This window comes from Lipotes vexillifer, unplaced genomic scaffold, assembly GCF_000442215.2.
Source record: "Lipotes vexillifer unplaced genomic scaffold, Lipotes_vexillifer_v1.1 scaffold802, whole genome shotgun sequence".
Taxonomy (NCBI): domain Eukaryota; kingdom Metazoa; phylum Chordata; class Mammalia; order Artiodactyla; family Lipotidae; genus Lipotes; species Lipotes vexillifer.
The window spans coordinates 627,321-639,922 of NW_006790237.1; the positions used below are offsets into that span (position 1 = coordinate 627,321).

General features: G+C 54.0%; 2 protein-coding genes across 2 annotated transcripts in view; both read right to left on the minus strand.

Moving 5' to 3' along the window:
• BCAT2 (branched chain amino acid transaminase 2) overlaps window positions 1-6,841 on the minus strand; it is a 14,675-nt gene extending 7,834 nt beyond the window's left edge. Inside the window, exons 1-3 of the mRNA XM_007463323.1 lie at window positions 6,691-6,841; window positions 3,187-3,261; window positions 2,656-2,859 (exon numbers count right to left, since the gene is read on the minus strand). Coding sequence (XP_007463385.1) covers window positions 2,656-2,859; window positions 3,187-3,261; window positions 6,691-6,714 — 303 coding nt within the window. The 5' untranslated portion in view covers window positions 6,715-6,841. The remainder of the gene's footprint in view (window positions 1-2,655; window positions 2,860-3,186; window positions 3,262-6,690) is intronic.
• Window positions 6,842-8,683: 1,842 nt separating this feature from the next.
• The window catches only part of HSD17B14 (hydroxysteroid 17-beta dehydrogenase 14), a 16,297-nt gene continuing 12,378 nt past the window's right edge, over window positions 8,684-12,602 (minus strand). Inside the window, 4 exon segments of the mRNA XM_007472303.1 lie at window positions 8,684-8,857; window positions 8,948-9,044; window positions 9,161-9,228; window positions 9,478-9,582. Of these exon segments, the coding sequence (XP_007472365.1) occupies window positions 8,684-8,857; window positions 8,948-9,044; window positions 9,161-9,228; window positions 9,478-9,582 (444 nt within the window).

Here is a 12,602-nt window from a genome sequence, read left to right on the forward strand (position 1 = left end):
AAGAGCGGTCCCCGCTTGCCACAACTAGAGAAAGCCCTCGCACAGAAACGAAGACACAACACAGCAAAAATAAATAAATTAATTAATAAACTCCTAAAAAATAATTTAAAAAAATAAACTCCTACCCCCAACATCTTCTTTAAAAAAAAAAATTACTTTGAGGTACCTTTAAAACCACTTAGGAGATTGGAAGAGATCTAAAATTTAACAAGGGTCACCCAGGGTATGGGGAAAACAGGGCCCGCTGGTTAAGTGTGGAAATCAATACAACTTCTGTAGAGGTGGCTATGATTCAACATCTGTCACAATTACAAGCACACATACCCTTTGAGCCAACAGTTGCAGAAATCGAGAGATACACTTGCTCTTAAGGAAGTGAGGTGTTTCCTGGTTTATTGTAACGCTGTTTATAATAGCACAAGACTGGAAACAACCTAAGTGTCCAACGATAGAGGACGGCCTAAACAAGGCGTTGTTAGGATGGAATATTACACAGCAGCAAAAAGAAGGAAAAAGCTCTTCAAGGGCTGTTCAAGAACCTCCAGGCTACATTAACAGAAGGAAGCAGGATGCCAAAGAGTGAGTGTACCATATGCTGACTTTTATGGGGGAAGAAACAATTATACACATCCGTGTTGCCATCCAGAAAGCAGAACTCTGGAAGGACCTGGGGACTGGAAATGGGTGAGGGGGCTGCTTCAGGGAGGGTGGTGAGGTGGCTGGGGCCTGGGGAGGTATATTTGTTCCCTCTTCTTTGAACTGTGTAAATATATGAATATATGACCCCTTTTTCAAAAGAGGTGTTTTTGATTGAAAAACACTCCAAATAAAATTAAAAGTTTAAAAATACAGGGAGGAATTCCCTGGCAGTCCAGTGGTTAGGACTCGGCGCTTTCATTTCTGGGGCCCCGGATTCGATCCCTGGTCGGGGAACTAAGATCCTGCAAGCCGCATGGCCAAATAAATAAATAAATAGATAGATAGATAGATAAATAGATAAATAAATAAAAATAAAAATACGGGGAGATACGGACAGAAAGCAGATTAATGGTTGGCAGGTGCTGGGGTCAGGGGCTTGGGGAGTGACTCCTTAATGGGTGTGGGGTTTCTGTTTTGGATGATGAAAAAGTTCTGGAATTAGAGAGTGGAAATGCTCTCTGCCCAACATGGAGAATGTACTCAATGCCACTGAACTGTAGACTTTAAAATGGTTAAAACGGTACATTTTATGTTATCTGTATTATTATGTATGTGCATTATTACCATGATAATAAAAAATAACAACACAAGTGGCTGGGTGTTATTCCACACTGCCCCCAGAGTCAGGATGACACGAGGATGTAATTTCCCGTGCCCTCAGCTGGCCTCAGGTCCCCAGGCATCCTGTGAGAGGCATCACAAAGAACGTTATGTTTTGGATGCCAGGGCCTTAGCTCAACCCCTTCATCTGCACTCACTCAACTAAAGTAAAAGAACTGGGTCCCCAGCCGGAGAACATCCTGGCATGTTGGGCTGAAAAGGGAGGTAAACAAATGGTGGTCTCCAAAAGCCACCTTCCTGGGGGGATCTGTGGACATGTCCTGACTGTCCGTCCTTCGCACCTAACTGCTCCCCAAGCTGCGTCTCCCCTGCACAGAACTGATCGGTTCTAGTCAAATGTCCCGAGTAGGTGGGAAGAAGAAAACTGTCAAAATTATGAAAAGAAAAGAAAAAAAGGAAAACATCCCTAATGTCACAGAACCAAATGCCCTACGGGACAAAAACTGCAAACCAGCTATTAGAACTGCAATGTGTTCCTTCAAATTTTGTCACAATTAAAGCTTCCACAGAAAGACTTTGCTTTCAGCCATAGCATGAAGTCTGAAACTAAATGCCTCTGGGTCTCTCCTCACGGGTCCCTCACCAAGTCCTGCAAAGTCATCCTCCTCCTGTGTCCCTGTATGGGGACAGTCCCGTGGTCTACATGGTCACCTGACTAAACCTCAGGGCACTGTCCTCGGTCCTCTCTGCTCATCTCTTGCCCAACCGGCCAAATCCCTCGTGTCCCTGAATCTGTTTGCCTCCTGGCCATCCCCCCAGCTCTGGACCGAGCACATCCTCCAAATGGCCTGAGAGGGGTCTTTCTCTACCTGCTCTATGCCTGTTCGGAGCCCTCCAGGGCTCCCAATACGCTTGACAAGATCCCAGCTCCTCTGTGGTCCTGATGACATCTTCAGCCACCCCTACCAGGCTCCAACCCCATGCTTCCCCCCAAACATGCTGGGCTCTTCTTTGTACTATGTCTGTACTGATGTCTCTTCTCCCTCGAAGAGCCTAAGCTCCCCTCTTTACAGGAAAGACCCCACTTCCTGTCAAATTAGAGGTAGGGTGGGCATTCCTCCCCTGGTGTCTCACAATGCCTCAGCTGCCTCCATCTGAGCACAGATCCCACTGGGTGGGGTTTTCAAGCGAAGAAGCTGGGTCTGCTCATCTCGGGGAACCCTGCATCACCCAACACGGGGCCTGGAACGTGACAGGCCTCAGAAAACGGGTGAGGAGCGCTTGGAAATGAGAAACACACAAAAAGCAAACCCAGGGAGGTAAACCCAGCAAGAGACACAGCAAGAGGGAAGAGATGCGGAGAGAGATGGGGATGGAGGGCAGACGCCCTGCCACCTGCAGGGAATAGTGGAGAGCAGAGCAGGCCGGGTGCAGTGTGAGGTTCTGGAAGGGCTGGATTCGGGGCTGGCCCCAGCCCTTCTCCCTGCTCCATTCCACCATCAGCATGTGGTCGGTGAATGTCTTCCCGAACAGCAGGGGCTTGCTGGGGTCAGGCTTCTTATGAGGCTCCTGTGTCATCTCCAGCTGCAGGTCTGCAGCCTGAGAAAAGACAGGTGTCCTGGAATCTAACCACAACCTCCAATCTAAAAAACTAAAAACTTAGCCCCACAAATCCCTGGGGCTAAGACTCAGTGAGAAGAGGGAACTGTAGCCCCAGAGGCTTCTGGGACATGTGGTTTCTCCTCTTTCCCATGGCCTGATGGCGGGCAATTGGGCTACCCCATTGCCACCCACCTTCACCTTTGGACCTTGGACCTTTTGGAGATGCCCAAATCCAGCCCCCAGCCTTTGCCTCCCTCAGACCCAGTGGTCCAGGCTCCCAGCCCCTCTTCCTTGAGATCCAAAAGTATAGTCCCCTCCTGTCACCTTGAAGCTGGATGAGTCATATCTTCTGCGACCACACAGAAGCCAAGGGACAGGGAGAAATTTTCGGGTCCAAATCTGGGGGTGGGGACAGAAGTAAGAAAGGTGGTGAGGCCAGCAGACAGAGAGAGCAGGGACCCCTGGCACCATCTTTGCCACCTCCTGCACTTGGCAGGTCCCTCCGGCTGGCTCTGTCCCAGGCCCAGTACATTCTAGACAGGGCACATGGCCCTGGCCAAGTCCCTTCCCCTGTCCTGATCAGCACGTAGCAGGAGGAAATCCCAAAGGAGGCCAATTCCCCTCCCTGCCCTCACGAGGGCCATCCAATGAAGAGCTGAATCAGCTCCCATCCCTTCCTCCATGCTGGGGCAAAGTCAATCACAGGCGCCTCCTACCCCAGGGAACTTTGGCCCAGCCCTGAGACCAGATCAGACCGAGGACGACACAGGAAGGTGTGCAGGTAAGTGAAGGCCTCCCCGGGGGGGACCCAAATCCTGAAAAGAGTTAGAAAAGTGATGGGCCTATAGGTCATGCTTCCCCAGGACCCAGGAGCAGGGCCCACAGGCCCCTCCCCCTTCAGACCCAGGACTCCAGGCCCCCAGCCTGATCCTCCCTTAGATCCAGGATTCCAGAACCCCAGTCCCTCCTCCCTCAGACCCAGGATCCAGACCCCCGGCCCCTCCCCACTCAGGCCCAGGATCCAGGCCCCCAGCCCCTCCTCCCTCAGACCCAAGATCCAGACCCCCAGCCCTTCCTCCCTCAGACCCAGGATCCAGACTCCCGGCCCCTCCTCCCTCAGACCCAGGATTCAGGCCCCCAGCCCCTCCTCCCTCAGATTCAGGACCCAGACCCCCAGCCCCTCCTCCCTCAGACCCAGGATCCAGACCCCCGGCCCCTCCTCCCTCAGACCCAAGATCCAGACCCCCAGCCCTTCCTCCCTCAGACCCAGGATCCAGACTCCCGGCCCCTCCTCCCTCAGACCCAGGATTCAGACCCAGGAGTCCAGGCCCCTCGTCCTTCAGATTCAGGATCCAGGCCCCTAGGCCCTCCCCCCTCAGACCCAGGATCCAGGCCCCCAGCCCCTCCCCACTCAGACCCAGGATCCAGGCCCCTGGCCCCTCCTCACTCACCAGGCCCCCAGCCTCATCCTCCTTCAGACCCAGGAGTCCAAGTCCTTCTCTTTCAGGATATTAGATCAACTGGGCTCAGCTTACCTGAAGCCCCAATCCCACACCTTGGACACCAGCAGTTCCAATTCCCTTCAGTTCCCAGGGCTGAGGGGCAGCCACATGGACCTGAGAACCACCCCGGTCATCAAGAGACACTGCTCAGATGAACACTTCCCTTGTGGTCCTGCCTGAGGCCAGCATGGGAGAGCAGGTCTGGCTGTGTCCAGCAGGATGGCTTCTCCCCAGTGGTCTCTGACCTCACAATACCCCTTTCCCCAGCCTGGTGGGAAGGCAGCTGTGTCATGAGGTTTCGGAGAGACAGAACAGCCTAGCCTGCTCCTGCCTTGTGAGCTGGGGGAACTGAGAACGGATGTGAATGGCAGAAGTCACTGGTCAGTAGGTGAGTCATGAGGAGAGGGGGGCTGCGTTGTTGTAATGTCCTAAAGTCTAGGCCATGAAGTCTGAGGAGTGGTCCTGAATGGTGTGGGGCCCAAGAGCTTCTGGGATGATCAGAGTGTGGGTGTGGGTCCTGGGCATGGCCTCTAGGTGGCGCTGTGTAGCCTGCCGAAGCCACTGGCCAGCTTCTGTCCAAGAGGGGACAGGACACCCGTGGAATGGAGAAAATTGTGATACGTAGGGCGGAGGCAGCCAGCATGTGGGCAGGAAAGCAGCTCTCAGACTCAGAGGGAGGCCGAATGGGAAAAAATAGGGAAGCGTAAGAATGAGAAAGAGAGACATGGAAATAGAAAACTTTAAAGAACAGAAATCAAGGCCAAGAGATGCCAAAATAGATATGATCATAAAGAGAGATCGAAACTGAGACAAGAGACAAGAGGGAGAGAAATTCAGACAAAGTAAAGCCCGGAGAAATCAAGAAAAAATAATGAAGGCAGGATAAACAGAAGCCATGAGAGAAGGAACAGGAAAAAGGAGAGGAACAGACCAAGACCCAACTTAGGTGACAGCACAAAGTGAAAGGGAGACCTAGGGAAATGAGGAAACACTGGGAGAGAGAGAGCAATGCCAACCGCTGGAGAGAAACTGTCTCAGTGATACTTGGAGACAGAGATATCCAGGAGAGACAGAGAGGAGAGGCAGAAAAACACACCCACAAGGCAGAGAGAAGGTGCCAGGCACTGTTTCCAGATTATAAATCTGTACTGGCCAGAGACCCTGTCACACTGGGAGAGTCTCCCTTCATCCTCCCAGGACATTTTTCTGGGGGCAGGGGTCTCACTTCAGCTCGGGGAAGGTGCTCCACCGTCTGATACCCCAAACCATGGGGGCAGGGTGGGGGGGGAACTGGGCCCAAAAGAGATCTCAGATGATAGATGAGCCTTTGGGACAAAGAGTGTAAAAGGATTGGGGCTGAATCAGGAAATGAGAAATGGTTTGGAGTGTGGTGGGGTATGCACAGGGCAGGGCTCTGTAATATGATGGAACCTCCATTGACCCAGTCACAGCCCAGGGCTGACCTACCAACACAGCCCAGGAGTGTCATCATCAAAGCCTAGATTGTCCCAGTCACAGCCCAGGCCTTTCTCAGTCATTGAGACTGAGAAAGTAAACATCTGTCCTGCTATCCATCAGGCTGGGATAAAAGTCCCAGATAAAGTCAGGTGCAAAGTTAACAGGAACCATTTCTCCCAACGTTATGCTACAGCTGTCAAGGGTTGTAAAGATCCCCTTCTTTGAGTTGTTATTGTTTCCTTCCTCACTGAGAAGCCCTGTTCTCTAGAATCACAGACTCTCGGAAGCTCTGCCTGTTGACATCCTATCAGTAAGAATGGAGGGGTCCCACTCTCGCCTGGAAGATCTCTGTCACTGACAATGAGATGCTGCCTCGATTTCCAACCCAGGTGCAGAGTTTCAGATAAGGGGTTTCGGGGACACAACATTCTACTTCTATCTTTAGTTCCAGGAAAATAGGGCCTTGGGTCCAATTCCCAGTCCAGACCTAAGACTGAACTCTGTGCCTTCATCCTACTCCTACTCCAGAAGTCCTGGGCATCTTATCCCGGCGCTCCCAAAGGCTGACTATTCCCTCCTAATCCATCCCGCCACCCCAGCCCCATGCTTCTCCCATTACCGTCTCCTCCTCCATGTATCCTTCCTTATATGTCCCATCTGGGTCCCCTTCCCACCGATTACCTCTCTCCCTTCACCCCCCTTAAAGCCTAGTGCTCCTTCCAAGGGGCCCCCTCCTCCTCGGCCCAGCAGCGGAACCCGAGTGCGGGAGGAGCGGCGCCGCGTCGGACTGGCCACCGGAGAGGGGTCCGCCCGGAAGTGCGCCGCACCGCAGGGCTCCCTAGCCCCCGGCACTGGGCCGCGAACCCACCTGCCTCAACGCCGCTGCAGCCATGGTCTGTGAGGCAGGTATCTGTGCCCGCCGAGGGCGCGGCCCGGGAGAAAGACGTTCCTGCCCCGCCCCGCTCACGCCTCCTCCCGTGGGATGGCTGCCAGCCTACCACCCAAGGCCGGCCTGGCCTTCCCAGTTACAGGGCGCCCGCGGGGAGCTGGGCCCTGCTGCAGAGCGCATGCGCTGGAACCTGCGAGGCGAAGGGAGTACGTGGAAATACACCCTCCTCCCAGCCCCCACGCTAGAGCGTGCATTCAGAGGTTTTCAAAAATGCATTTCAGTAGGTACAGTACTGTTGTGGAGCGCTGAAGAGGATAAGCAACCCGACGGGGAAAGGCAGGGAGCAGAAACCTTCACATACCACGATTCTTGGTGAAAAGAAAAAGCACACTATAAATGTCGGTGGGCGCAGATATTATTTTAAAATGCACCGTTAAACGGAAAGGACTCTGAAGAGGGTGGCAGGTAGGGATGAAGGGGGAGCTTCACTCTGTCCAGATACTTCCCTGTTTGAATACAGGTTTTCTTTCCAACGAGAAGATATATGTGTATTCTTTGTACCTTCTTAAGGTATAAACATACACTCGGTTCACCATGCCTCCTTCCAGCTCCCTTCATCAGTGACACCCGAAAATTTTCAATCCCCCAGTTCATCAATGAGCTTCAATGAGCAGCCCGTAGAGCAGGATTTCCTGGTTACTCCCCTTCAAGAGTGTCTCCCCAACTTCATGACCCCCAGGGGCAGAGTTAGACGATTACAGCCCCTCAGGATCCCTCTAATCGCTAGCAATTCAAACCTGCACCAGTGTCTCCTACATCGTGCTCCGCGGTCACTGTGCCCCCCAAACCTTCCGAGGTCAGAGTTCCCCCAACTCCTGCATCCAGGTTACTGTTGACACCAAAATATTGTTCTTCCTCTATCCTCAAACTCCGTTCCCTAGGTCGCTGAGTCTGCGTAATTCTACCCTGGGACATTTTGCTCCCAAATTCTGTTCCCCAGTCCTAAAAGCCACAGGCCCAGCCAGTCAAATTCTGACCCCTCCCCCGCAGGGTGTCTCCCTGTTTTCCTTCCCTCCTCCCCAGTCCTCCCCCACCTCCTCGGCTGGAAGCAGTCAGGACGCGGCGCCTAGACAGCGCCCGCCTCCGCCGCGGCCAATCAGCGATTGCCTCACACGCCCCCACCCCCACCCCCAACCCGCCCACCGCCGCGGCCAATCCGCAGCAGCGATGCAGCTCCACCTCCACACCTGGGGGACTTACCCCCAACTGGGCCCCTCTCCCCACCTCGGGGAACCGAGTCCGCCTCCTCCCAGCCCGGGAGTCCACGCCCCTTAGTTTCCTCCTCCCTCCTCCCTAGTTTCCTCCTCCACAAACCCAGGGGTCCGGACCCCAAGCCTTTCCTCCCTCTGACCCGGGAGTTTCAACCCGACGGCTTTCTCTTCCATCAGGACTTTTGGCACTGGCCACCCTCCTACTCCGCGGGCAGCAAGGTCAAAACTCCTTTTCCCTAAGCGCCAAGAATAAAGCGCAGATCTTTTTGCTTTACCTCCTCCATTATCTCCCAATCGGAGCTTAATTTACTCTCCCCTATGGGCCTTTTTAATTAGCGTGCTGGTGAAGCCGACCTGCAATACATTTCCCAGGAGACCCTGGTTACAGGCTCCTGCTGCAAAGCCTGCCGGGAGTTGTAGTCCCTCGGGTCCAGGCCACGCGTGGGAATGCGTGGGGCTGGGTGGGGCGGGGAGACGGGGTCCTGGCGTGATAAGACTCATAAAGGGCCGAAAATAAATGTAATGATGCCTTCTTCCTTCTGGCTGCAGAGCGCTTTTATGGGAAGCGGTGCGGTGGTTTGACACATTGGTAAGTGGGCTTGATGTCTAGAGTTGGGCGGGGGGGGGGAACTGGAATTTGGGAGACTGAGTTTTGGGTGGGAGAGCCCTAGTCAGGGAAGCCCAAGTGGAAATGTGGGAGATCACGAAGGGATGGTGGGGGCCTCCACGGGCGTGCCCCCACCTGCCTTGCACCCATACCCCAGCTCCGCACCCCCAGTCACTAGCAGCTCGATCCCAGTGCAGAAGCTGGCTTCGGAGGCCAGGAACACAGCGGCAGCCCCCACCTCCGCTGGCTGGCCCATGCGACCCAGGGGCTGGGGAGAGACAAGGGGAAAAGGAGGGTCAAGAGGAGCCACCACCTGACCGCCACCCCCATGCCACCTGGCCCTGGGTCCCACTCCTACCTGGGCCAGCGTGCCCTCTCGGATTGTGACTGTGGGGTCAGGCGTTGAGGCTGCCAGCTCTTCCCACAGTGGGGTCCAGATGTTTCCTGGGGAGATGCTGGGGTGAGGCAGGAGAGGGGGTCAGGGAAGTCTGCCGCAAACACTGCCTCTGGGGCTCACTCCCCGTCTTCCCAGCTCCCTCAGGAGGCTCTCAGCCCACGTGGAGCTGCTCACCAGTTGGCACGGACACCATATTGACTCTCATCCAGGGCCAAGGCTTTGGTCATGGCTGTTACTGCCCCCTGCAGAAGACGGGGCATGGAGAAAGTTCAGACCAGAGAAGATGACGTTCCTTTTGTCCTCTCCTCCCAACCAGGGGGCATCAAGCAGGGGCATCAGAAGAGGGAAGTCACGCTCTCCCTGCAGGTTTCATTGGGCTGCACCAGGCTCTGTCTCTTGGGAGACCCTTGATGTATAACAACATGTCACAGGTGGCCATGCCTCAGGGCTGAGGTTCCTGAAGGAAGGGGCAGGCTACCTCGGTGGTGTACCTTGGTGGCCACATAGGGAACCGCCTGGGACTGGCCAATTGCCCCGACCAGGCTGGAGATGTTGATGACATTCCCCCGGCTCTTGCGCAAGTGATGGAGGGTGAGCTGGGGAGACAGAAAGCAGAGTAAGCCACCCAAGCCCCTGGATCTCCGCCTGCCCCGTTGAAATGCATCCTGATGGCCATCTCCCGGGTATGCTCACTAGTTGATCTGGGTACCTGTAGGGACAGCAGCCAGGGTTCTGGGTGCACCTTCTCTGGTTTGCCCCAGGGTCTCTGGGTCTCACCCCTTAAGGAGTCTCTCCTTGTCTGGAAGGGATCTTTCTGTCTCTGCCTCCCCTTTCTGTGTCCTTGTCCCCCTCTCTCAGGGTCCCTGTGTGTCTCTCTCTCTAAGCCTTTGTATATTACTCAAAACTCCTGTCCAGGGCTTCCCTGGTGGCGCAGTGGTTGAGAGTCCGCCTGCCGATGCAAGGGACACGGGTTTGTGCCCCGGTCCGGGAAGATCCCACATGCCGCGGAGCGGCCGGGCCCGTGAGCCATGGCCGCTGAGCCTGCGCGTCTGGAGCCTGTGCTCCGCAACGGGAGAGACCACAACAGTGAGAGGCCCTCGTACCGCAAACAAACAAACAAAGAAACAAACAAAAAACTCCTGTCCATAACAAGATAGGAAAATGCAAGAGACACCAAGATGGCTGCATATTTTACAAAAATGGGAGGAATCTCTTTTATCCGTTGAGGGGAAGATGGTTTCCCTGAGTTTTAGGGAAAGCTCTGTGGTCAGAATGTAACATGGGAAGACTTCATGAAATGTACTCCCTATTCTGCCAACAGAATTGGCAACCCCTGGCTATCCGGAGGTCCCTAAACTAACTCTCAACTCTCTCTCTCTCCCTTTCCTTCTCTCTCCCTCCCAGTCGGTCTCTCTGTTCTTCCATTACACATGACCTTGAATAAACTGAAATTCTATCCCTCCCCTTGCTTGCCTTGGGCAAGGACTGTTCCTGCCACGAAAGATTAATGGGCACAAGCTGGCTCACCCAAGGGATACTCAGAATGGGAAGCTAAATTAGCTCTCTCTCTCCAGTTCACCCCACCAGCTCTTTCTAACCTCCACTCCCTCAAAAATGGCCTCCACCCTGTCCTCAGTGCTGTATCTTCAAACACTCCCCGAGTTCCAACCTCAGGGCCTTTGCATTTGCTGTTCCCTCTGCTCAGAATGTTTCTCCTGACACAGCATGTGACTCACTCCTAGGGTGACCAACTTACCCCAGTTTTCTGGGGACATGGGACATTCAGTCCACAGTTTCAGGGCTAAAGTGGGACAATACTATCCCCTCAGCAACTTCAAATCCTGTTCAAATGTCATCTTCTCAGTGAGGATTCCCTGACTGTTCTATTTAAAACTGCAACCTGCCTACCCTGGGTCCCCAGCCCTCTTCCTGATTCCTTTTCCCTGTGTCACACACCTCCTTCTGACATGCCATATATATTTTTTTTTACTTGCTTATTCGCTTATTCTGTGTCTCTCCCACCAGAATGCAAAAACCTATGAGGGACAGTTGGAATTTCTTATCTTGATTCATCCCCCATACTAAGGTGTCTGGCACATAGTAGGTGTTCAGTAAATATCTTTGGCATCAATGAATGAATTTATTGAGGATCTTTTATGCGCCTGCCCCTGTTCTCAGCTATTTATTTATTTATTTATTTATTTCTGGCAGCGCTGGGTCTTCGTTGCTGCGCGTGGGCTTTCTCTAGTCACGGTGAGCGGGGGCTACTCTGCATTGCAGTGCTCTGGCTTCTCATTGCGGTGGCTTCTCTTGTTGCAGAGCACAGGCTCTAGGCGCGCGAGCTTCAGTAGTGTAGCACATGGGCTCAGTAGTTGTGGCTCGCAGGCTCTAGAGCGCAAGCTCAGTAGTTGTGGTGCACGGGCTCAGTAGTTGTGGCTTGCGGGCTCTAGAGCGCAGGCTCAGTAGTTGTGGTGCACGGGCTTAGTTGCTCTGCGGCATGCGGGATCTTCACGGACCAGGGCTCCAACCCGTGTCCCCTGCAGTGGCAGGCGGATTCTTAACCACTGCTCCAGCAGGTAAGTCCTGTTCTCAGCTCTTTACACAGATTAGCTCATTTAATCCTCACGACAATCCTAAAATGAGGTCTAGTCGACAGCGCCTTCCTCCGGGTGAGGAGACTGAGGAGCGAAAGGGTGACTGATGCTCAGAGGGTCACGTGATCGGTCACGAGCCAGTATTTGTGTCTTGGCCATCTGAGACCAAAACCCATAAGCAAATAAAAACTTTTGACAACTTGGGACTTCCCTGGCAGTCCAGTGGTTAAGACTCCACTCTTGCACTGCAGCGGGTACAGGTTCGATCCCTGCTCGGGGAGCTAAAAATCCCACGTGCCTGGCAGCCAAGAAAACCAAAACATAAAACAGAATCAATATTGTAACAAACTCAATAAAGACTTTAAAAATGGTCCACATCAAAAAATAAATAAATAAATCTAGGGCTTCCCTGGTGGCGCAGTGGTCGGGAGTCCGCCTGCCGATGCAGGGAACACGGGTTCGTGCCCCGGTCCGGGAGGATCCCACGTGCCGCGGAGCGGCTGGGCCCGTGAGCCATGGCCGCTGAGCCTGCGCGTCCGGAGCCTGTGCTCCGCAACGGGAGCGGCCGCAGCGGTGAGAGGCCCGCGTACGGCAAAAGAAAAAAAATCTTAAAAAAAAAAGAAACTTCGACAACTCTACGCGTTCTCCTCCCGTCTCCCCTCACTCTCACCAGCCTTGAAACCCTGCCTCCCCAGGCCCTGCCCTGGCCATGTTTCTCTCCTTAATCCTCATGACTCCCTGCCCAGCTGTTTAACTCCCTCCCCTCCCCCAACCTGCAAAGGTGAGGTCCATGGGGGCTGAGACGGGTTCATTCACCACCCTCATCTCAGCACTGGGCACACAGCTGGCGTTCAATAAATATTTTCCCCACGCTCCCTGTGGCCCCTTTCCAGCCCTAACCCAGGCATTCCTTGGCAGGCAACCTCCCCCACTCCTCCTGCCAAGGTTGCCTGTACCTCTGTGTAGCTCCCTCAAGGACCTGTTGGTAAGAGACCTGCTGACTCTCCCTGTCCCTCTTTCCC